This window comes from Pseudonaja textilis, chromosome 5, assembly GCF_049901715.1.
Source record: "Pseudonaja textilis isolate UNSWEBS1 chromosome 5, rPseTex1.2, whole genome shotgun sequence".
Lineage (NCBI taxonomy): Eukaryota > Metazoa > Chordata > Lepidosauria > Squamata > Elapidae > Pseudonaja > Pseudonaja textilis.
Genome location: NC_141994.1, coordinates 56,696,556 through 56,718,913, shown reverse-complemented (window position 1 = coordinate 56,718,913; position 22,358 = coordinate 56,696,556). Strand labels below are relative to the sequence as shown.

At 38.0% G+C, this 22,358-nt stretch overlaps 1 protein-coding gene across 3 annotated transcripts in view; it reads right to left on the bottom strand.

Annotated features, from left to right (window-relative positions):
* DGKI (diacylglycerol kinase iota) overlaps positions 1 to 22,358 on the bottom strand; it is a 276,299-nt gene that overhangs the window by 132,908 nt on the left and 121,033 nt on the right. For all 3 annotated transcript variants that reach the window (XM_087934980.1, XM_087934981.1, XM_026698300.2), the window contains 7 exons: positions 20,102 to 20,210; positions 16,824 to 16,919; positions 13,853 to 13,927; positions 6,151 to 6,207; positions 4,477 to 4,542; positions 2,236 to 2,307; positions 1,037 to 1,153 (listed from right to left, as the gene is read on the bottom strand). In XM_087934980.1, coding sequence (XP_087791106.1) covers positions 1,037 to 1,153; positions 2,236 to 2,307; positions 4,477 to 4,542; positions 6,151 to 6,207; positions 13,853 to 13,927; positions 16,824 to 16,919; positions 20,102 to 20,210 — 592 coding nt within the window. The remainder of the gene's footprint in view (positions 1 to 1,036; positions 1,154 to 2,235; positions 2,308 to 4,476; positions 4,543 to 6,150; positions 6,208 to 13,852; positions 13,928 to 16,823; positions 16,920 to 20,101; positions 20,211 to 22,358) is intronic.

The following is a 22,358-nucleotide window of genomic DNA, read 5'->3' as shown; positions in this document are numbered from 1 at the left end:
CCATATATCTCTATGGAGCAAAGCCCTTTTTTGAAAGAAAGCAAAAACATCCCCTAAAATCAACTTTGAATATTGTTTTCATTATCTACTTATAGACCTTTAAAACAGAAGTAGATATGTTAGCCCAAAGGTCCATTGAATAATATAATCTGTCAAAAGTTATAAACGGTTGTTGTTCTGCTGCACTATATTTTTTCCCTAAAATAATTTAGTTTAAAATACCTGCTCAAACTCAAAAATGACAATCCTACTAGCAAAATAATAATAATAACTGCTCTATAGGTTGCAAAAGCATATTAATTGGAAACCCTGGTTAAAAAAAAATATCCCAAGTTCCAAGGTAGTAGATGAGAATATGACTTCTGAACCAACATTTTATGAGAAGTCCTTTCACCACATTCTCCAGCTTGGAGAAAAATCATGTTCAATCCAGAAGACCACAGACTGAATCAAGATACTTATAGAGGAATAAACTGGATTTGAGCAAACTACCTCAAGGTAGAAACCCAAGGATCATCTGGAAAACCTGGACTAGCTGTACATGAACCATGGCCACTTTCCAAACTGTACAGTTCAAAAAGCCTGTTCATTTGACTTCAACCATGTTTCCTGTGGGGTCTGATCATACCTGATTCTGCTTCTGGCTACACCCGCTGCTCGAAGGCTGAACCTGGAAATCAGTTTTCCATTTGAGATCTCAACCAGAAAGAATTTATCCAGATTCTTAAGGTGATCATTTAACATTCCTGTTAACATTCCACATGTATATTTAAGCTACTCCCTGGAAGGAAGAAATGGTTGCTTTTGAGCCACAATCCCCAAGATCGAACATTTTACTCTCCCGGTTTAAAATAAAATTAAAGAAAAGTTTTAGAAAAACTGTCTGGAAAGGGAAGCTCATGTCTTACAGCAATTAGGGGTAATAGTTGATGGTAGCCAAAGGCAGGAGAGCATGTTTTTCCCCACAGGAATATCAGCAGCCTTCAGCCAAGTGAACCAATCCACACTGTCAGAACAGGCAGAAGCATGCTGTTACCTGAGGCTTCTTCACCTTAATGATCCAGGTGGGGGGGACAATAACAGCAGCATGAGCTCCTAGGGAACAAGGCTCCTCAATGTGTTGTAGCAGGAAACAGGTGACTTTATTGTGAAACTAGAGGGAAGAAAAGCAGAGGCCTCTGTGAAATGAAGAGTATGGAGAAGGGCAAAGGTGAGAAAGGGAGGAACCAAAGACATCAGCATTAGGAAAAAGAACATATTCCAATCTTCCTTTTCTCTTGCCTCGTAGCATTTTACGCCCAAAGAATGGGTATCTTTAAAAAGAAGAGCAACCAGGATGAACAGCCTCCCTGGGCTCCGGAGGCTCCCTAGAAGCCAGGAACGGGCCCATTTCTGGCCTTCCTGAACTTCCAGGGCCCATTTATCACCCTCCCCAAGCCTCTGCACTTACCCACATCTAAAACTAGCCATGTGGGGACTCCTGGAAGGAGTGAGGTGGGCAGGGCGGGGCCAGCCAGGAGTGGGATTTGGGGATTCTTTGAACTGTGCAGAATCTTAGCTAGGGGCTCTCTTGAACTCCTGTGAAACCCCAGCAGCCCACCCCTGATTTTAATCAGACCTCATTCAGAATACTGGGTCCAGTTCTGAAAACCTCACTTTAAAAAAAAAAGGTATTGTTAAGATTGAGCAAGTCCAGAGATGGGCAACCATGCAAGATGTGAGGGACAAAACAATATCAGGAGTGATTGAGGAACTGAATGTGTACAGCCTAGAGGACAGAAGGGAAACTGGGGAATGTGATTGAAACCTTTAAATATATTAAGGATGTGAATAAGGATTTAGTAGGCAGTTATTTGCAAAATATTGCAAAAACCAAGAACATGGGGCATAACCTCAAACTGACAGGAAGAAAGTACAATGGTAATGTTAGAGAGTATTACTTCAAAGAAAGAATAATGAAAGGTTGGAACCAACTTCCAGCAGGGGTAGTAGGTCAATCATCAGTAACTGAGTTTATACATGCTTGGATATATAATGTACAAATGTCCATTATCTGGCAAAAAAATTTTAAAAATTCAGCAAACTCAAAAGGCAGATTCAATGGGCAGACTAGGTCTTTTTCTGCCATCAAGTTTTCTGTATTTCTATAAGAGGAAGGAAATGGGAAATAAGAAGCAGAACGGACTTTATCCATAGGCTAAAATTTGCAGGATGACTTTAAAAAAAATGACTTACCGCTTGCTTGCACCATGAACAGCTGATAGCTACAATCTCTTTACTATGAAAGGAGAATTTTTGTTGAAATCCCTGAAATAACAAGAGTTTGTTGCATCACCAGCTAACATTTCACATATTTTTTTCCCAAATATAACACCTATTTCTAATAGTCACACAATATATGACAGCGGCTAAAGTTGAAGCTTCGATGACATCTTTACTTTCCAAACTCATCTCAAAAAAGCTCTGCTTAAGGTCTGTCAGAACTTTTGAAATAACAGGTTATTGTTACTGAATACAGAATACATAAATATTCTATATGCAATATGGGGTGGGGGGGGACTTTATTTTATCAACCTGAGCCTCAAGCTGATGTAGACAAATCCAGCAACTTTTGAGATACACAGTAACTCCAATAGCAGATAATATACAGTATGTAGCTGAGAGTTGAACTATGGAGACCTTAATACTTTCTGAGCTTGGTTGTTTGTTTGCAGACATTTCAGTACCAGACAAGGTAACATAATCAGGGCTAGTGAATGTGGTGTTTGCTCCTTGTTTATATATACATGCTAGTGTTGTGGGGCTTGTCATTTTGGTAGTTCCTTGCTTAGGTTACTGTTTACTGCTTGATTGTTTGTCTGGTGTTAATTCCTTTTTATCTAGGTTGTAAGGTTCTGGAGATGATGTGATGAGAGCATAAGTTATTATTACCAGCCACAATCATATGTAAGGGTTAGTTGTTGTTTTTTGCTTATTTGGTTTTATATAAAATGTCTTCTTTTCTAAATTTTTATTTATTAAGCTTATTATATGCACAAATTATGAGAGGAGAAGTTTTACAAATATGTTATTTTTTATTTATTCATTCATTTGTTTGTTTGTTCATTCATTTATCAATCAAATTTATTTGGTGTCCATCTTGCAGTTCAAGGCAACTCTCAGCAAATATAAATAAATAGAATACTGTGAGATTACACAATGGACATGTAACTAAATCCTTTTATTAAAAAACCCAATGGATCAATATATAGTTGGTTCTATAAATCAAGGAATGTTTCCCAATTAGCAACATTAATCCAGAAGAAGTGGAGTGTGGAAACTAGAATACTAAGATAGAACCTAAAACCTTAGTGTAATGTGGGTATTTGTCAGATTTCACACCAAAAGCAACTCCAGCTACCATACAACAATCATGGTTGCACTGTTTATAATATGTTTGCATTATTAGAAGCATCTCCTCCGTTGATTTAGGATTTCTGATAAATGATCAGATTAGATACTTGTGATACTGGCCATGCTACAACAATTAGTAATGGTGTGTTGTTGTTCTTAATCTTGGACCTCATGCGCATGGTAAATGTTTCTGAAATTCAGTAATGGCTCCTAGCAGTTATTGCTCCTGTATAACACAATTTATTATCTTCTGCTAATTCACATTAACACAGTTAGTTTGGTTTTTGGGAATTCAGTGAACGCATTTCAGAAACTGCAGCAACTATATAATTGGTATATATATTGAGGAGCAGAGATTTGTGCTTTTTTAAGAGTAAGAAAAAGATGGTAAAATTATCTAGCTTATTAAAAAAGGTAATAATTTAAAAAATGATTTCAGAGGAATGAATGATGTGAAAAATCAAAGATACTGCTTAGAGATAATAGAGCCGTTATTCTTTTTTGCAGGTCTGAAAATTTCTTCTTCTTTTTTCAGATTTGTTAAATTGAGAACTAGAGGAACAAAGAGCATTAAATATAAGTTTACATGGAAGCAGATTTTAAAAGTCCCAGAACTTGATGTTTTTGACTATCAGACTGCTCAGATACTGTCAGAGATTAAGATGTTACATAGATTTCCACATCTTGAATCAATAACATTCTTGAGTGAGCCAAACAGTATCTATGCACTCTGATAAGGCTAATGTCTGAGTTTCAAACATCTGAACAGCCAGTAGATAGCAGTAAAGAGGCACTGAAAAAAATATTGATTCTAATTTGCTGCCACCTAATGGTAATCTGATTTTTTGCAACAAAAGGTGTTGGCTACAACAAAGGTGGGTATCTGGCAGCCAGAAAGATACCCTTCAAAATTTGTTAGGGAGAAAAAGAATATCAAAAATGATCTGAACTCATTAAAATCTACAGTATAGGCCTCGGTTTTAATATCTTTAAAGAGGCTGATTATGCTGCTAGAAGAAGAGACCCTAAAGACTAGAATTTATATTTTTTTTTTTTTACAGATTTTGATGGCATTATTTATACCTTTCCACATTGTTTACATTTCCCTTCCTGTCGCCTTCTGTGAACCCAGTGATGTCGAACGAAATTCTGTACAACAGAGAAACACCAGCAAGGAAAAGAATTAATTTAAAATGCACTCCAATTCAACCCCAACTCTATTTATAGAACATTGACCAACCTACCTATAAGAGAGCACAGACATTACCTCACATTGGCAAAAGGTAATCATGCATAATAAGATGTTCTGAAGCACATAGGAAGATCTTTTATAGTGGAAACTTGCCATGATGCTGAAAAGAAGTGGCTAAACTGCCTGGTTTTGGCCATTTTATGGACCATTTTCTGAGCTGTTTTCCAGGCCATTTCCAATCTATTTGGGGGCCATTTTTCCTGCCAAAATGGCTTGAAAACAGCCTGAAAAATGCCCCCAAACAGGCAGAAAATGGCCTGGAAAATGGCCTGGAAACCGGCCTGAAAAACAGCCTGGAAAACTGTCAGGTTTTTGGCCATTTTCAGGACATTTTGGGCCATTTTCTGAGCTGTTTTCCAGGCCATTTTCAGACTATTTTTTCATGCCAAAAACAGTCTGAAAAATGGCCTGAAAATGGTCCATAAATGGCATATTTTGGGGGGATTTTTTGGACTGTTTTCTCATGCTCCAGTGCCTGCAAAGACCAGCTGTCTGGCATGCCAGAAAGCAGAAGAGCAGCTGGTGATGGTGAGTGTGCCCACTGAGAGGGCTCTGCGTGCCACCTCTGGCATGTGTGCCACAGGTTCACCATCACTGCCCTAGGCCATAGGACTTCTTAACCTTTTGAAATATGATGCCTTTTAGATGTGTGAGATTAGAACTCCCATACTAATTAATAATCCATTCTAATTATTTCTGAGAAATTTTTCTTTCCAGTCCCTCCCAGTTATTAGCACCTCCATGCCTATAATCACACAACACTCTAATATGATTATTGAATAAAGCTCTATTCTGCATTTCACAATGCGCAAAATTATATAGGCTGAGTTCAACCTGTCTCCTTTTTGCCTTTGTGAGGAAACTCATTTTACTTCCATAGTGAAGAGCACTTTATCAAGGTAAAAAACATCTTGCATAAGTCTATTAAGCACTCAGTGTCGGGCCCAAAATGACAAATGATATGTGGTGATTCTTTCAAGCTGAGTTCTGTATTATTCTCACACCTATAGGCAAAATCTTGCAGATTGAGAACTCCACATCTACATCTCTACTGCATCTACAATGTGCTCTATAAACTATTTGGGTGATGCAGTCTTTTTCTATCTGTAGAAGAAGAGCAGGCAGAGCTGGGGGCAGAGTTAAACATGTCATCAGCTTAGCATCTTTATGTTGCCACAAACAGTCCAAATCCAACCCCTCTTGAATTCCATTCACTCTTATCTGTCACCAATTTAGTACTGAACATTAGTTGACTGGATTCTTGTGTTTAGGCTTGCATAAAACTTCCATGTTGAAACTCAACAAATGGTTCTGATCCTTTGTGCCTGACACTGTCACATATAATATTCAGATTGAGATGCCTCTTACTCCTCTGGAATGCACCCCTCCCTCCTGGGAATCCCTCTTCTTATTTCATTCCATCACACTCAGACTCCTTAGTGATAAGTGTCATTCAGGTAAAGCTACATGTATCATTCAGGGGCAAACTCTCTCCTGCCACTCACCTCTCTTGGAGATCTGGAACTGCCTTCTCGAAAAGTTGGCTTGCACCGGAAGTTAATCTGTCAGGAGGGAAGCAAACCAAAAAAACCACCAAACAATAATGATTACCAGATTGTCACTAGAACAATCAAGCAGGAAATCCACAACAAACATCACAAATTGCTCCAGGCTATGATAATTCCCCAAACTAACTTGCTCCATGTTACAAATTGTTATTTACTCAAATTTGGTATTAGGGATAATAAAAGCACTGAACCAGAAAGCCAAAATAAAATACTGAAGACAAATGAGACAGCAGAAAACACATTTGATTTGATAGCTACATCTAAGTGGCAGATTTTCAAAGTAATTTTCAAATCATTTCTAGGCAGTTCAGGATATGTCATTTATATTGCCAGAACTCAAATGCCCATAGTGCCAGAAAACAGATATATGGAGGTATGAAATGACTACTTTATAAAAAGCATAAAGAAATATTATTGACATGCAGTAGTTATACCATATTTGACGTGATCAATGGAATAAAGTTTCCTATGAATGTATTGAACTTTGCAGCTCACTCCAAGCATTTTTAAAGTGAGGATATTATGAACACAAAAAGAGGAAAGGAATGAATGCACTTAACTTTATTCCCTTGACCACCTCCATGTGCAGAGAGAACATTCTTTCTCTATAGAAATTCTCAATGTAATTTTAAACTGCATTTTGTGGGGAATAATGCTAAGGGAAGAAGCACAGTCCTTTCCTGGTGTCACTCTTTCCATGTACAATATATATTCCATGCAAAAGCTTACACTGATAGATTTCAAATTAGAAGTGTATGCAGGGGTGAGATTCAAAAATCCCAACCAGTTCTCTGCCCAGTTGCTGGGTGAGTGTGGCCTACTGGAACTTCCAGGAGGGCCGATTTTCACCTTCCCCAGAGTTGAAGGCTTCCATTAGGCCTCTGGGAGGGTGAAAATGCTTACCCTGGGCTCCGGAGGCTCTCCAGAAGCTGGAAACAGGCCCATTTTCAGACTTCCATAACTTCTGGAAGGGCTGTTTTTCGCCTTCCCCAGAGTCCAGAGGCTTCCCTCGGGCCTCTGGGGGGGTGAAAACAGCCTCCCCCGGGTTCTGGAGGCCCGGACTTCTGGAGCTTCTGGGAGGGCTGTTTTTCGCCCTCCCAGAGCCTCCGCGCAGAAACTGCACTTACCTGTATCCAAAACGGGCTGCCTGGAGACTCCTGGGAGAGGAGGGACGGGGTGAGTGGGGCCGGCCAGTTAGTTCAACTACCAGTTCGGTGAACCAGATGTAAATTTAGCATCCGGTTTGCTCAAACTGGCCCAAACCAGCTGAATCCCACCCCTGAGTCTTTATAATGGGAGCTACGAAGACATTATTTGGTTGATAAGGCATTTTTCAAGTATTCAGTGCCATTTGATTCCACTGCTTTTGCCACCCATGGCCATGTCCAGTTTCTGGGGTGGGATACAAGCACATACATGGGAAGAGTCACTCATCTGTGTGAAGCCAGATTTCCCAGGTGGATGGAGAATGCCTCCATGTATAAATGTAGTGTCTTCTTTTGTAATATGATCAAAGCATGATAGTCAGAGACACTGACAGGAGGATACATTTCATTACCCAAATATACTGATGGTGCACATTGATAGTATGTGTACATAGGAATGAATGAATGAATGAATGAATGAATGAATGAATGAATGAATGAATTCTTTATTGTCCAAGTGTGATTAGATACCCAAGGAATTTGCCTTGGTGCATATGCTCTCAGTGTACATAAAAAGAAAAGATATATTCATCAAAAATCATAGGTACAACACTTAATGTTAGTCATAGGGTATAAATAAGCAATCAAATCATACTAGGAAACAGTCAATATAAATTGTAAGGATACAAGCAACGAAGTTACAGTCATACAATTACAAGTGGGAGGAGATGGGTGATAGGAATAATGAGAAGATTAATAGCAATGCAGAGTTAGTAAATATTTGGACATTGTTGAGGGAATTATTTGTTTAGCAGAGTGATGGCATTTGGGAAAAAAACTTTCTTGTATCTAGTTCTGGTGTGCAGAGCTCTATAGCATCTAGAGAACATCAGCTTATTTGAAGAGGATCATAGACATCTCCCCAAAAAATTTCAAACCTTTTTCAAATGCAACATGACAATTTTCCTCAGAAAATATTATATGCTGTAATAGTTAAGGTAAAAGCGCGCAACAAGGAGGACAAAACTTCAAATACTCCCCTGAATGATTTTGAGTCAATCAATAGAAGATAATATTTGTAGCTCAAGGTTGAACTGGATGGTCCTTAATGGTCTCTGAGCTTGGTGGTCCTCTTTTAGATGTTTCATTAGTAGCAGTAATGAAGCATCTGCAAGAAAACCACCAAGCTCAAAGAATACCAAAGACCCCATAATCTATATGTATCATCTAGCAAATCTCATGGTAGTTTATTTGTGGTGAGTAAAAAACATAAAGCGTTGCCACCCACTGGTACATCTACACTATTCCATGAGATAATAATAGGAATGGACAATTTTTTTGGTGACTCAGAGGTACATTTAATATAGTTTGCAAAGCTTAGAATGATATTGGGTGAAACATACAAAATAGTTAAAAATGTTAAGAAATTATGCAACTAGCTTTCAACAATAGAAAACAAAAACTGCAATGAAGAGGCTAGAGGGTTTCATGTGAGATAAATAATAATAATTGAAGGGAAGAAAATGAGGTCCTATATGATATTCTCTTCCATACCAGGATAATGCTTTCTACAGAAAGTCTTGTTTACCAACGATTCTCATTGATTTCAGTGTCTGATGAAGGCCTTACCTTTCTTTAGTACATTCTCTTTTAACTGAATATTTTTTTATTTAGTTTTGTCTCTTGTTAGCTACTCTATTTTAACCATTTCACTGTATCTTTAATGGATTGGCTTTTACTCACAATCCTTTGAGATTAGATTGGAAGGTCCACAGCTTGTAAAATAGCCTGTGCGAAGTATAAATGGATCAATAGCAACATGTGTAATGTAAAATACTTTGCAACGAACATTGCTATTCCTATAAAATCCTGGCAATCATTATCCTCTTTTAATGATCCCATAATCCCTTGCAGGGTGGAGTCTGGGCAACTGAATGAAGCTGAGTGCGTATTTACTGGCCGGATGCCCTGTCTGTCGCCAATGTGTGGAGTTATATTCGGCAGATATATTCTCAGTGCACCCAGAGAGAGAAATATCTGCCTCTACCTAGGATCGAACTCACAGCCTCCTGATTGTGAGGTGAGAGCTCCATCTCTAGCCCACCACACCACTCTACAAAATCATGGCAATGCAGGTAAAAATTCCAACATAGGGGCACCTGTATCACCTGTGTGATATTACTAGATGTTATTAGGAGAGAGAAGTAAAGGAGAATAAGATAGCAGACGTGCAATCTCTTGCTAAATGTTATTAAATTAAATGTAATAAAATATTTTCAGTCAATTCTCCAAAGATCACAAAGCCAAGGACTGAGAAAATATAATTAATCTCCGTCTGAATTCTCTTCACATTTCAGGATGAATATTTAAGATATGATTCTATTTTGCAATTTGGAAATTGCTCAGATATATTCATTTTCTTTCTCCCAGAGAAGCTCACAGTTTACACAGTTTACAAGAAATGAATAGAATTTTAAACAAAATTAGAATAAAACATGTTACCCTTAAAAACAAAGACAAAAAAATAAATCAAATTCCTAAGTGTTCTAGACCTATAGAGTTCCTGGAGAATGTGAGTAAACCCTCTCTTATTAATAATTATTTATTTAAAATTATTTGTCCAATCACAATATAAACCTCTAAGTGGCTCACACAACAAAACATCATCAAATCTCCTAACTATAAATTCATGTAAAATTATAGTGAAAATACCATTCATTTCAAGAATGTATAATTTTAATGATCTGCTTTAAGTGTTGCTTTTAATTTCTGATAGCTTGCTAGATCATATCACAGTAAAAATGCTATCTAAAATATAATGATATTGTTTAAAATTACATTTTAAACTCTAGGCACTCAATAGAGTAGATTACTTATCACTACAAGATAAGTTTAAGGGAGATTTAAATGAGCTGGCCATAAATTTTCCTCATAAACTAATTTAGATTAACATAGATAGTGTATGAAGAAAAGAAAACCCACAGCCAGCTTACTATTAAAACCTCATTTAATTGAGTGGCAATAGCTGATCTAAGTCCTTTATGACTATATTCATGATGAATTCCTTGAGACACCTTCAGTAACAAATTTGTAGGGGAAGATATTTGTGATTTCTCCTAAAGGTCATCAAGAAAATTGGACCAATGTGGCTTTTTAGAATCTCCAGCTTTTTAGAACTTGAAGTTTCTTCTCTGCCTAGCATTTTTTTTAAAATATGCATTTTGATGACACAAACACACATCTGCAATGTAGACTAGCATGCACAATTAAGACATCCCTTCATGCAACTGACAAATCAGCAATTGAAAATAAAAGCCTACGACACAAGGTATTCATTGCTCTTTTGTGTGCCACAAGTCTATTTGTTCTTGGTAATCAAAACAAAATAGAATCAAACATGGCTCCTTGGTGATGTGTACAATTACCATCATTTTATTTACAAAAAAAGAAGACGAATGCTTCTTTTTTGTTAATTAAAAAAAAATAACATTGCCTTTAGTCTTGCCTGCTCCACAAAGCTTATACAACATTTATATGTAATAGAAACTTGTATTTTCTTTCAAATCAATTAAAAATCAGACTCTGCAGCATGATAAAAGGCCCTGATTTCTGGCATGAGATTTCATTAGGGAAAAGGCTTGTTTGTGATGCTATACCCAACCTGTTCCTCACTAGAAAAAAAAAAGTAACCAAAACAAAATTATTCTTTAAAATATCACAGGACATTGTTCTCCTTGCAGTAAATAGAATTTGGTTACTCTTCTAAGGTTTGTAGAGATTTTCCGTCTTCCAGGTCCTGCTTGTCCCAGAGGTGCTTTTTTCGGGAGGCAATTGGACTTTCTTGTTTTTCTTTTGAAGACTTTTTGCTTCTCATCCAAGAATCTTCTCCATCTCTGACAGGATAGTGGGGAATGGAAGGATCTATATTCCTTGCAGACAGCTGGCAATCTGCATCCTTTTAACAAGCCTATAAAATGACCCTCTAAAGCAGGGGTGTCAAACTGGATTTCCTCAAGGGCTGGATCAGCACTGTGATTCTCTTCCGTGGGCCAGGGGAGGCAGTGCAGGGAGATGGGATGGACACCTCCTGCAGCCTCCTGCTGGCCAATGGGGAATGGCCCCCTCTGCCCTGTTTTCGACCTGAACAGCTTCCTGCAGTACTTTACCGGCCAAAACAGGGTGAAGGTGGGGGCACATATGGCTTCCCCACATCTCATTTTTGCTCTCCATGGCCTCCTGTAGTACTCTGCTGAAAACTGGTCAAAAATGGGCCGGTTTTGGCTAACAGAGGCACTATGGGCTGGTCATTTGATGTTTCTAGGCCAGCCCTGTGGGCTGGTTTTAAGCACCTCATGAGCCAGATCCAGCGGGCCTTGAGTTTGGCACCCCTTCTCTAAAAGGATGCAGGTTACCAGTGGTACGCAAGGAATATAAATCCTTCCATTCCCACTATACTGTCAGAACTGAAGAAGCTTCTTCGGTGAGAAGTGAATTGTCTTCATATTTAAAACCATGAAAGTCCAATTGCCTCCTGAAAAGGCACCTTGGGAGTCTCCTATAGTTGATTGCTTCCAGAAGATATATCAGAACATCCTTGTCATATTTGCCAGTGATTACAGAATAACCACAGTAAAGAAATCTAGCATTTGCTTTATGGAACAAAACATCATATATATCGTGTTAACTCATAATCCCTTCTATATGTTAGATGAAAACCATTGCTCAAACTGGGTTTGTCTCTACCATTAGGCAGAATGGACCAAAACTAAGAAAGTAGGAATGATCAAACTGTCTGCTCTATATGGTCTGCCCTGCAACACAACTTATATTATAAGTTAATTAACTTTACCAATATTAAATTAAAGACTAATTAACTTCACATCCAGTTAGCTTTTGTATGTGAGGGGTATTGACACTTTGCCCATTACTCTCTATACCCTGACCAAATAAGAGGTGCAGGGGAACATCATCATTTATAGCAGCCAAAATAAAAATGGTCATGGTATGTGAGACTAGCCTTGGGAAACAAGAAGAAAATGGGTCAGAGGCTAGGCAACAATCAGATAAGAGGCAGCTGAGCCCCCAAAAGGAATGGGATAATGGCAAACATCTCAGAAGGTACCTGTGCTGTCCAGCCAGTATATAGCTAATAAGGAATGGGGACAGGTAGTTAGGAATTGGGAGCTATCCCTTTAAGGGAAGGCATCCTGGGAAATGTAGTCCATGTCACGTGGTTGCTGAATAGACCCTTGGTGGGTTGGGGGAGGTTCCTTCACTCTTGCTCAGACTCCAGCATCGTGCTGACATCTCTCCCCTTTGCTCCACTACTATGGGATGAAAGATCACTATCCTTTTTACACCATGAAGTCAGCTATGCAAAGAATTGGACATTGAGATGAATCTTGATGTAACTGTGAGTTATATATGAGGATGCCTGATGAACCAATAAAGAGACTTTGTATGGATGCCTTTGTGGAGTTGAAATCTGTCTGCCTTTATACATTCAGCCAGTAATTATAAAGGGCAGAACAGTACCCTTCCTTAGTTTCTTGGATTGCAAAGATGAGGGAGGGGAAATGTACTCTCAAACTTACAAAATTCTGTTAATTGGCCTTACAATAAAGTTAGAGTTGGGACTGGACCTTGACTGGACTACCTTGGAGAGCTGACAAAAAACAGAAGAATTCAATAAAAAATGAATAGGGTGAGAGCTGTATTACTCTATTGCATGGTTCTCAACCTCTGGGCCGCAGACAACTACTGGGCCATGAGCTATTCAGAACTGGGATGTGGAAGCAGAAGATCACACACATCTGCGTGCATCCTCACTTCCCCGAGCAGTGAGAAAGCATGTGCATGCATATCCACCACTCACGCAAAGGGAACTGTATGAGTACATGTGCAATTGCCAGCCATTCTGATGAACCATCCCTTCTCCCTTCCACCAGTGTTCCTCAAAGCTGGAAAGGTTGGGGAACTCTGGTCTATTGTGTAAAAAATTAGGAGGGGTCTGGTAGCACCTTTTCAACTGGCACATTTTATTTTTTAAAAAGCATAAGGTTTTATGAGCTACTGCCCACATCATCAGATGCACGGACGGATAGAAATTTGGATTTTTAACACAATATAATTACTAATTGATAAGGCTCTTGTAATTTGTCTCACATATAGCCTGCATCCTCATAAGCTACCATCTTCTCCGCTCTTTCTCTTCCCTCCCCCCGCCACTCCATTTTTGCATCTGACAGAAGTGAGCTGTGGTTTATGGCTTTTAATAAAATGTGTGAGTCAGAAAAGGTGCTACTAGATTCTTGTTGTAAAACTGAATACAGGTTACAGTCATGGTAACTGTTGTAAACGGGGGAGTGGAAACTGGGCATATAGAATGGTTGCACTTTAGCCTAAATCTCACTTTAGATGTTGTTTCAATTTCTAAACAAATGCTTTTGTTGTGTTCTTTGCCACATCTTGGCCAGCAGGTGGCATCATCTTACCTTTTCCAGTTGCTCCATGCAGGCGTTGTGGACCACAATCTTGCAGGCAGCGCATTTTCTTCGGACAGCTGATTTCTGAAACATTAACAGAAGAAAAACAAAGCAAAGGGAAGTGTCCATTTATCCCGGGAGGTGTATGTATAATAAACATTCTCTATTCTTAATTTCTTTACACTCAAAATACATGTGCAAAAATGTATATTCAATAATAAAATGATGACTTACTCAGTTTTTATTCTTTTTGCCAGACAAAAAGAGCAAAGTTTTGCTATGACCTATTTCCCCAAACCCTATCTATCTATCATCTCTCTATCTCTCTCTTCTATTTTTTCTCCAGAGAAACCCTGTGAAGTTGGTTGTATGACATGATAGTACCTGGCCCAAAATAACTCATTGAATTTCCATGACTGATATGAATTTAATCTATACTTCTAAATTATAATCTGACTACATCACACTGGCTTAAAGCAAATAAAATGAAACTATGAAAATTATTCCTATTCAGGTCTGTTGAATACAGAGTAAGTCTGCCCCCAGTAGCTCTTCATCTGAACTTGGAAGTGAAAACAACAATATAACCATTTTTTCATCCAAAATCTCCAACCTACAAATTAGTCAAAGCAAATATAATCACTGCTATTTGGGGTGATGTATTTTAAGGAAGAAATATTTCAGAGCCCCTTTGCTAAATGCACTGCTTTTGCATGCTGGCGTGGGTATGTTTCCTAAAATTCACAAATCAAGAAACATCCACGTGGAATAATAAAGAGGTTTTTAAAAATTTAACCAATTTGTTTTTTGCCAAAAATTATCAATTGTGTAATAGTGAATTTGCATGCAAGGGAAGCCTGTAGATATGAATGCAATCATATACACTCAGTAATTGTACAAGGACACTGCAGGCAGGTGCTAATGATAAGAGGCAGGTGCCTGTTCTTCTTATTTGCCTTCACTTCATTTTTCAATTGACTTCTTTCATGGTCTAGTGCAGGGGTAGGATTCAATTTTTTTAACAACCAGTTCTGTGGGCGTGGCTTAGTTGGTGGGCATGGCTTGGTGGTCATGTGACTGGCTGGGTGTGGCCAACTCAACATCACTCACATTGAGGCATGCATCTCCTCGCCTGGCCTCTCATGACTGTGGGGATGCTGCAATAGTCATAAGTGTGAAAAATGGTCATAAGTCACTTTTTTCGGTACCATTGTAACTTTGAATGGTCACTCCACACAAGCAAAGTACCAGCAAAGGAGGAAAAAAACTCCAGAGAAGTTCCTGAGACAGGAAGTCTAGTCCTTCCAAGAATGTAATTAGAGTTAATGGAGGGGCAGTTTCTGTAAGCAACACCAGAATGTTTCCTTCCTGCCTTTCTTACAGGATTAGGCCAATAATTTCTTCTAACAACCAGTTCTCTGAACTGCTTAGAATGTTAACAACCAGCTCTAGCAAATAGGTGCAAACCTGTAGAATCCCACCCTTGGTCTAATGTACATAAAATATATAATGATGAAGGTGCTATTAACAGCTCTCTACTCAGTAGATATGGCAGCATGTACCTTACTTTGCAAATAAGATAATATTTGATTTAGAGCAGTCCACTCCAAATATGTGGGTAGGACCTGGAGGGTTCCATACTTCTGATCTATAGATCATCTATCCATCACCTTGGCAATATAAGGCCTCTCTGCATTAATGATACATCAAAATGACAGAATGGTACTATAAAACCATCCTTGGACTACAATCTTATAGAGGAAATCATGCCACATCCAAATTTTGGGTGTTAGATGCTTGACATACAACTTACAACACCGATTTAATGTGTGTTGTACAATCTCCCCTTAATAAATTGACCCATGTTGGCCAAACATTTTAGTTCAAAATTCAACATTATACAATTTCTTACAATAACATAAGCTTCCAATTAATATAGTTTTTGCTATTTTAGATTTGTTTCTCCACCCATCTTTCATTATACTTGTTCTTCTACCTGTATCATCTCTTATATTTTTTTAAAAATATAAAATGATCATGCGGAGGGGGGAGAGAATGGTCCTATGAATTGCTAGAGTAAAAATCCTCAAAGAATACTGAGAAGGAAGAGCCTGTACTATAGCAATAGCAATAGCACTTAGACTTATTTACCATTTCACAGTACTTTACAGCCCTCTTTAAGCAGTTTTACAGAGTCAGCATATTTCCCCCAACAATCTGGATTCTCATTTTATCCATCTTGGAAGAATGGAAGGCTGAATCGATCTTGAGCCTGGTGAGATTCGATCTGCCAAATTGCAGTCACCTGGCAGTTATCAGAACTAGCCTGCAGTACTGCATTCTAACCACTGCAATACCAAGGTTCTTGATGTGGTCCTTCAGCGATTATCATTCAACCAAGTTGATAAGTTATCTGCACCCAGGGGTGCTTAGATCTGGCCTATGGGGCCTCCCTGGAAACAGCAAAACAGCCTGTGGTGCCAGTGAGAACGGAGCTCATATATTGTATGCCTTCTGCAGCCCTCTGCCAGCAAAACAGGGCTCAAGCCACCATAAGTGCCCCTGACACAAGTAATGTTGAGCTGGCCACACACAGCCTGGCCACACACCCCAAGCCCCCCAAGATCCAACACAACCCTGACGCGGCCCTCAATGAAATCAAGTTTGACACCCCTGGATTATAGTGTTCCATGCAATAGCAGAACCATCATCAAGAGTATAGCAGTAGTTTCTAAGTTAGAAATAAAATAATACAGCCAAAAATTATACGGAATGTCTTTGGGTCCTCTTTGCTGGAAAATCTGAAGTGGTTACCATATTCCATGACATCTGATGGGTCAGCCAGGTCCATCACTACCATCTCCCTCTAAGGCACCCAGAGGTACTGGCAGGATTCCACCGTGTTCCAGTGGAGAGAATTCACAGCGTATATGTACACTAGAGTGATTTACTGAAGAAATTCTGAAAATAGGACACTCACTGAGAATTTAACTTGGCAGCCTTCCTCTCCCAGGTAACACAGATCTCCAGATACATTGGTCTCCAGCCAGAGATGTTCACCATTTATTGCATTTTCCTGGAAGAACAGAAACATAAATAGATTGCTTCTCAAACAAATTGGTAGGATCATTTCTTGGATTTTGCTAATGCTATGCTTTCATAAATTAACTACTTAACACCTTTATGTTGACAATTATTTAACTGTCTATGTTAATACAGCATTAACAAGGTCATTCAAGACAAAAAAAACTAAAATATAACCAGGGTAATTGTAATAATGTTACTTTAAAAAAAAGAAAGAAAATATGTTAATATTCCATGTTTCCCAGGAATAAGTCCTGTTTAACACAGTAGCTCTTATTTCTAAGTAAACGTATATAAAAACTCATTCTGTTTGAAAAGCTTATACAAATACAAAAGCTCAGCTGTTTTACAGAAATTGGCTAAAAGTCTGAAGTCAACTTTATAAACCTCTGGTCTATGTTTTGCTGTTCTTTTAACTTTTTTTTAATCCCATATTTCAAAATGCAAGGATACCCAATACAGTTGCTAATTATTCCAATCATCCAAAAGTTGTATGAAAGAGTCTGTTCAATGCATGAGTTTCATATATAAATGTGAACTTGTTTTATTGTTTGATTGCATATTTTTTGAACTGTAAGCTGCCCAGAATCAGTGATTGAGATGGCAGCTATAGAAGATCACACCTAGAGTACTGCATCCAGTTTTGGTCACCACACTATAAAAAAGATGCGGAGACTCTAGAAAAAGTACAGAGAAGAGCAACCCGGATGATTAGGGGACTGGAGGCTAAAACATACAACGAACGGTTGCAGGAACTGGGCTTGGCTAGTCTGATGAAGAGAAGGACCAGGAAAGACATAATAGCAGTGTTCCAATATTTATGGGGCTGCCACAGAGAGAAAAGGGTCAAGCTATTTTCTAAAGCACCTGTAGGCCAGACAAGGAACAATGGATGGAAACTGAACAAGGAGAGATTTAACCTGGAAATAAGGAGAAACTTTCTGACAGTGAGAACAATTAACTAATGGAACAGCTTGCCCTGGGAAATTGTGGGAGTGCCATCATTTGAGACTTTCAAGAAGAGATTGGACTGCCATTTGTCCGAAATGGTATAGGGTCTCCCGCTTGGGCCAACCCCCTGGTTGAACTAGATGACATACAAGGTCCCTTCCAACTCTGATTATCTGTTATCTGTTATCTTAATTAAAATTGCTGGAATAAAAGATAGTAGCAGGATTCACCTTTCATTCTGAAGTTCATGTAGCTACTTCATCCAGCCATCACACAATTAAGCGTATTCCAAAGCTGCTTAGCAGGGCTCAAAGGTGAACTAAATAAGAATGCCTGGGTTCACACATTTCATTCAGCCACAGTGAGCTCTGTAACTCCAACCAGGGTTATTTGTAAACTATGGTTTAGGGTTAAGCATCTTGCATGATGATTTAATAAACCATGGTTACATATCTGCCATCTACCATGGTAACATAGCAGATATGGAAACCAAGCTTTTGACTCAGAAGGAAAAATAAAAGTGCACATAAAATCTTGCTTTATCTAGGAGACATCTAATAGTCCCAAGGATCTCATTGTGTCTACCACATTCATGACAACATTATCAAAATGCAGGTACCTCAGTTGTTCCCAAATTCTTCTAAATACATACTTTCTGCTTGTCCTAATTAACATCTGAAAAACCTCAGACAAATCATTTGTTTGCTTCAGATTCTTAAATTTGATTGATCAGTTGATTATGTGCCATAAAGTCTCTTAGGGATTCTTAGCAGCCACATATTTTTTTTCCATGATGCTCAGAAGACACTCCATAATTGGCTGCCATTATAATTGGTACAAAAGAATGTGAAATGACATTTCTCTAATAGATTTTTCCTGGTGTATCAATCCCATACTTAGGAACCTGAAGCTCACAATTCAGAATAAATTTAAGAAGAAAAAATAAAGCAGTTCTGATAGAAGCTTTCACAAGCATACGAAAAATCTAGATACAAATATGTGAAATAAGAAAACCCTGTTTTGTTGCACGTGTGCATACACATAAAACAGAGAGGAACATATCTATATATACCATGTATACATACAAATACACTCAAACAAACATGAATGCACATCAAACTGTGATATATTGCACAGAACTTACATTTTGGCTTCCACTTGGAAAAAAAACCCACAAGATTTTTGTGCCTCCCAGCCAGATGGTATCTGATAGCAAATTGCTTGCAGATCACCTGTATAGTAACCTTTTAAAACTTATTTTCAATATCCCTGATTGTTTAAACCGCTGAGTTATTAAATGCTTTTCTTCTATAAATTGTACTTGTTAAAAGGTAACTCAGCCAAATGGCAAATGCATTAAGACTGCAAAAATACTTTAGCAGTAATAACCAAAGCCATTCCTTTTAGTCCAATAAAAAATATGCAATAGAAGATTTCTGAAAAACAGGGAAGCTGCAACTACCATGTCACCTTGATTGAAAAAATAGGTTTTTTTAAAATAAAAAAGTAACATCAACAAAACAGTTGGCTTATTGCAACTCAATGTTTAAATCAGAAAATACCAAAGTAAACCTGTGTTGATCTCCTGTGGATTCATATTCATATTTCATAGATCTACTCATAAAACCTGTAAGTTTAAATAGATTTACTTAGCTCCATAAGTTAACTAAGTAGACTTCTTTCCTGCATGATTACAATATTTCACATAAATGTGAATAGAAAATTTGCTTCTATTTATATTTATTTGCAAAAGCAAATCTGTTGAGTATTTTTACACATTGGTCACTTGACTTCATGATTCTAAATATCCTGGCAGTTAAATACACTATAAAGTTTGGCTGATCCAGGTTCAGTCACTACTTGAAGCTTAGCTCAAGGGAGGAGCAAGCAAGGTTCAAATCTTTCTCAAAACTGAAATGAGAACGGGAGAAGCATATTAAAAGGAAGAACATGAGGAAGTTATGTGTGTTCATAGGCCCTTTATTAGAACATTTCTATCCTATCTTTCTTGCAGAAAGCTCCAAGAAGCATAAATAAGTGAACATCAGTTGAAGTGCCGTATGTTCTCCATCTCAATCAAAATGTGAATAAACGAATAAACACAAGAGAATGTACAGTCTCTATAGTAAATAAAGAATACCAAAATACGTTCATAATAGTTGTGTGGCATTTACATCAGTGATATAGCATTATATCCAGGGTTTTATAAAAGGAACACCTTACACTCCATTCTAGTGCCATTCTCGGCTCCTTCACAGGTCCATTACTGATGCCCAGGTTGAGGTTTTGAACAGGAGTCAGATGTTGAAGCCCAGACCTGGAGATTGCTTTCCTATAAGAGAGGGATAAACAGATAGAAATTTAAAATGATTGAATTTGCCATCCTATTTCACACTCACACACACATTCTTAATCTGTATATGAAAAGCATTTTTAAAAAGAAACCATTTATTAATCATGTACCACTTCATCAGCAACCAGGGCTGAGACCCTTTCATGAAATTACTTGGATGTACAATGTTCTTAATTAAAGTTGCTCTCTATATAAATTCAGTTGAAAGAAATATCCACTGGCCTGATCAAAAATTTGTTCTGAGCCAGCAATAACATAACATTGTCCTTTAGCCAGGAACTGAGGTAGTTGTGAGTACAACAAAGCATTGGTTTCATTCAATTTCATTAAATTCAGTACATTTCATTAGGGTTTTCTAGATCTTTTTTGCTATATCCCCATTAGTTTTGGCTGGTTTTCATTATGAAGTGATTTTGTCTAACTGTTCAACGTTGCTATTTAAATTTGATTCATGACAATTTCATGTTTTGTGTTTTTATTGGACCTTCACTGAGCTGCATTAACTGGAATCTAGACAATCTAAAATTCCCACAGAAACAGTATTACTTTGTACAATTGGTCAGCGTGCAGTGAAATCTATAATGTCATCATATGGATCATGACATCAGTATACAAACAATATGAATTTTGTAATTTGTGTTGATCACATCACTATACTTTAAATCACCATGGCAGTAATCACATTTCTGCAGCAAGAAAATTGTTTAAAGGAAAGATTCTAGGCTTGTTGCTATTCTCCTATTTCAGAAGCTGTTCAGTCTAAGTACTGAAAGCCCAGCTCCATATCCTTGTTCAATTCAGCTAGGTTGCATTTTTCTTGGGGCCTATCTTAGAATTTGCCAACTTGGATCTTGGCTGAAGCAAATCCTTTAGGGTGCATCTCGGATTCACCTCACCCAACTGAAGAGACAAATTGATTCTATCTAGAATATTATGGTGTCTCTCACTCCAGGTAATATTGTCTCCTAGCCCAGGTAAAGTTTTAATCAAATGCAAACAGAGGTTTTAGATTCATAAAACGACAGGGCCAAAAACCAATTTTTATTTTTGTACAATTACAGGTTCTCTATGGATAATTCCTAGCTACTTCTATAATATCCTGAATATTTCATACAGGAGACTTTTCACCAGGGGTGGTTTTCTACTGGTTCGGCCCGGTTCTGCTGAGCTGGTAGCAGCGATGAGCAGCAGAGACCAAACCGGTTCTCTCCTCCGCTCCGCTGTTGAGCCCACCTGCCCACCTGGGCTTCCATAGTAGCTTTATCCTCTGCTTTTGAAGCGCAGCTGCTTTGCGTGGCACAGCAGAGTGTTGCACGGCAGCTGCTGAAGCGACCAGGAAAGTGCAGGCTTGAAGGAGGTGAGTTGGAACGCCTTTGCGCCTGCACAAACGCCTCTGTACATGTGCAAAGTGCGCCTTTGACACACGCGCACCCACCAAGCTATGCCCACGAAACTGGTAGTAAAACTTTTTGAATCCCACCACTGCTTTTCACCTTGGCTTATATTGATATATTTTATAGACAAATATGCTAATCTCCCAAACAACAACCATACCTATTTCTGTTCAGGTACAGAGGTACAGTCAATAATCTAATATTATTATACTTCTGATTGTCCCAATGATGATATCTGATATTCATAAAACTGATTTAGCAGAATGTTTAGTTGTCTTTCTGTTCAAGAAACTACGATTATCCTTTCATAAAACCTAACTTGGACAACCTCTACAAAAATTGCCAAATTTCTTGCAATAGCCCTGGCTTGCAGCTCCTGACTGATATTCTCTTTTCACTACTGTTTAATGGGAATTGTCCTTTATTTTAAATTTTATATATTTGGGTTTTATTGGCATTTCTCTATTTTAAATTCTGCATTTGTGTTGTTTTGTTCTGGGAGAAAAAATAAAAGAAAATTAACATACATCACATTCATATCTCTTTCCACATACACAGATCCTTATTTTTGCCTATTTGTTCTAGTAGTTCATTTTGAACTCACATATAAGCTTGCAAAATACATCATTTTTTGTAATTCAAAGGAGATAAATGTAGTTTCTTGCCAAGATCTCACATATTATTAGGGAAAGCATCATGTAAAGTCCCTTCCAACCTAGCTAGAATGGATTGT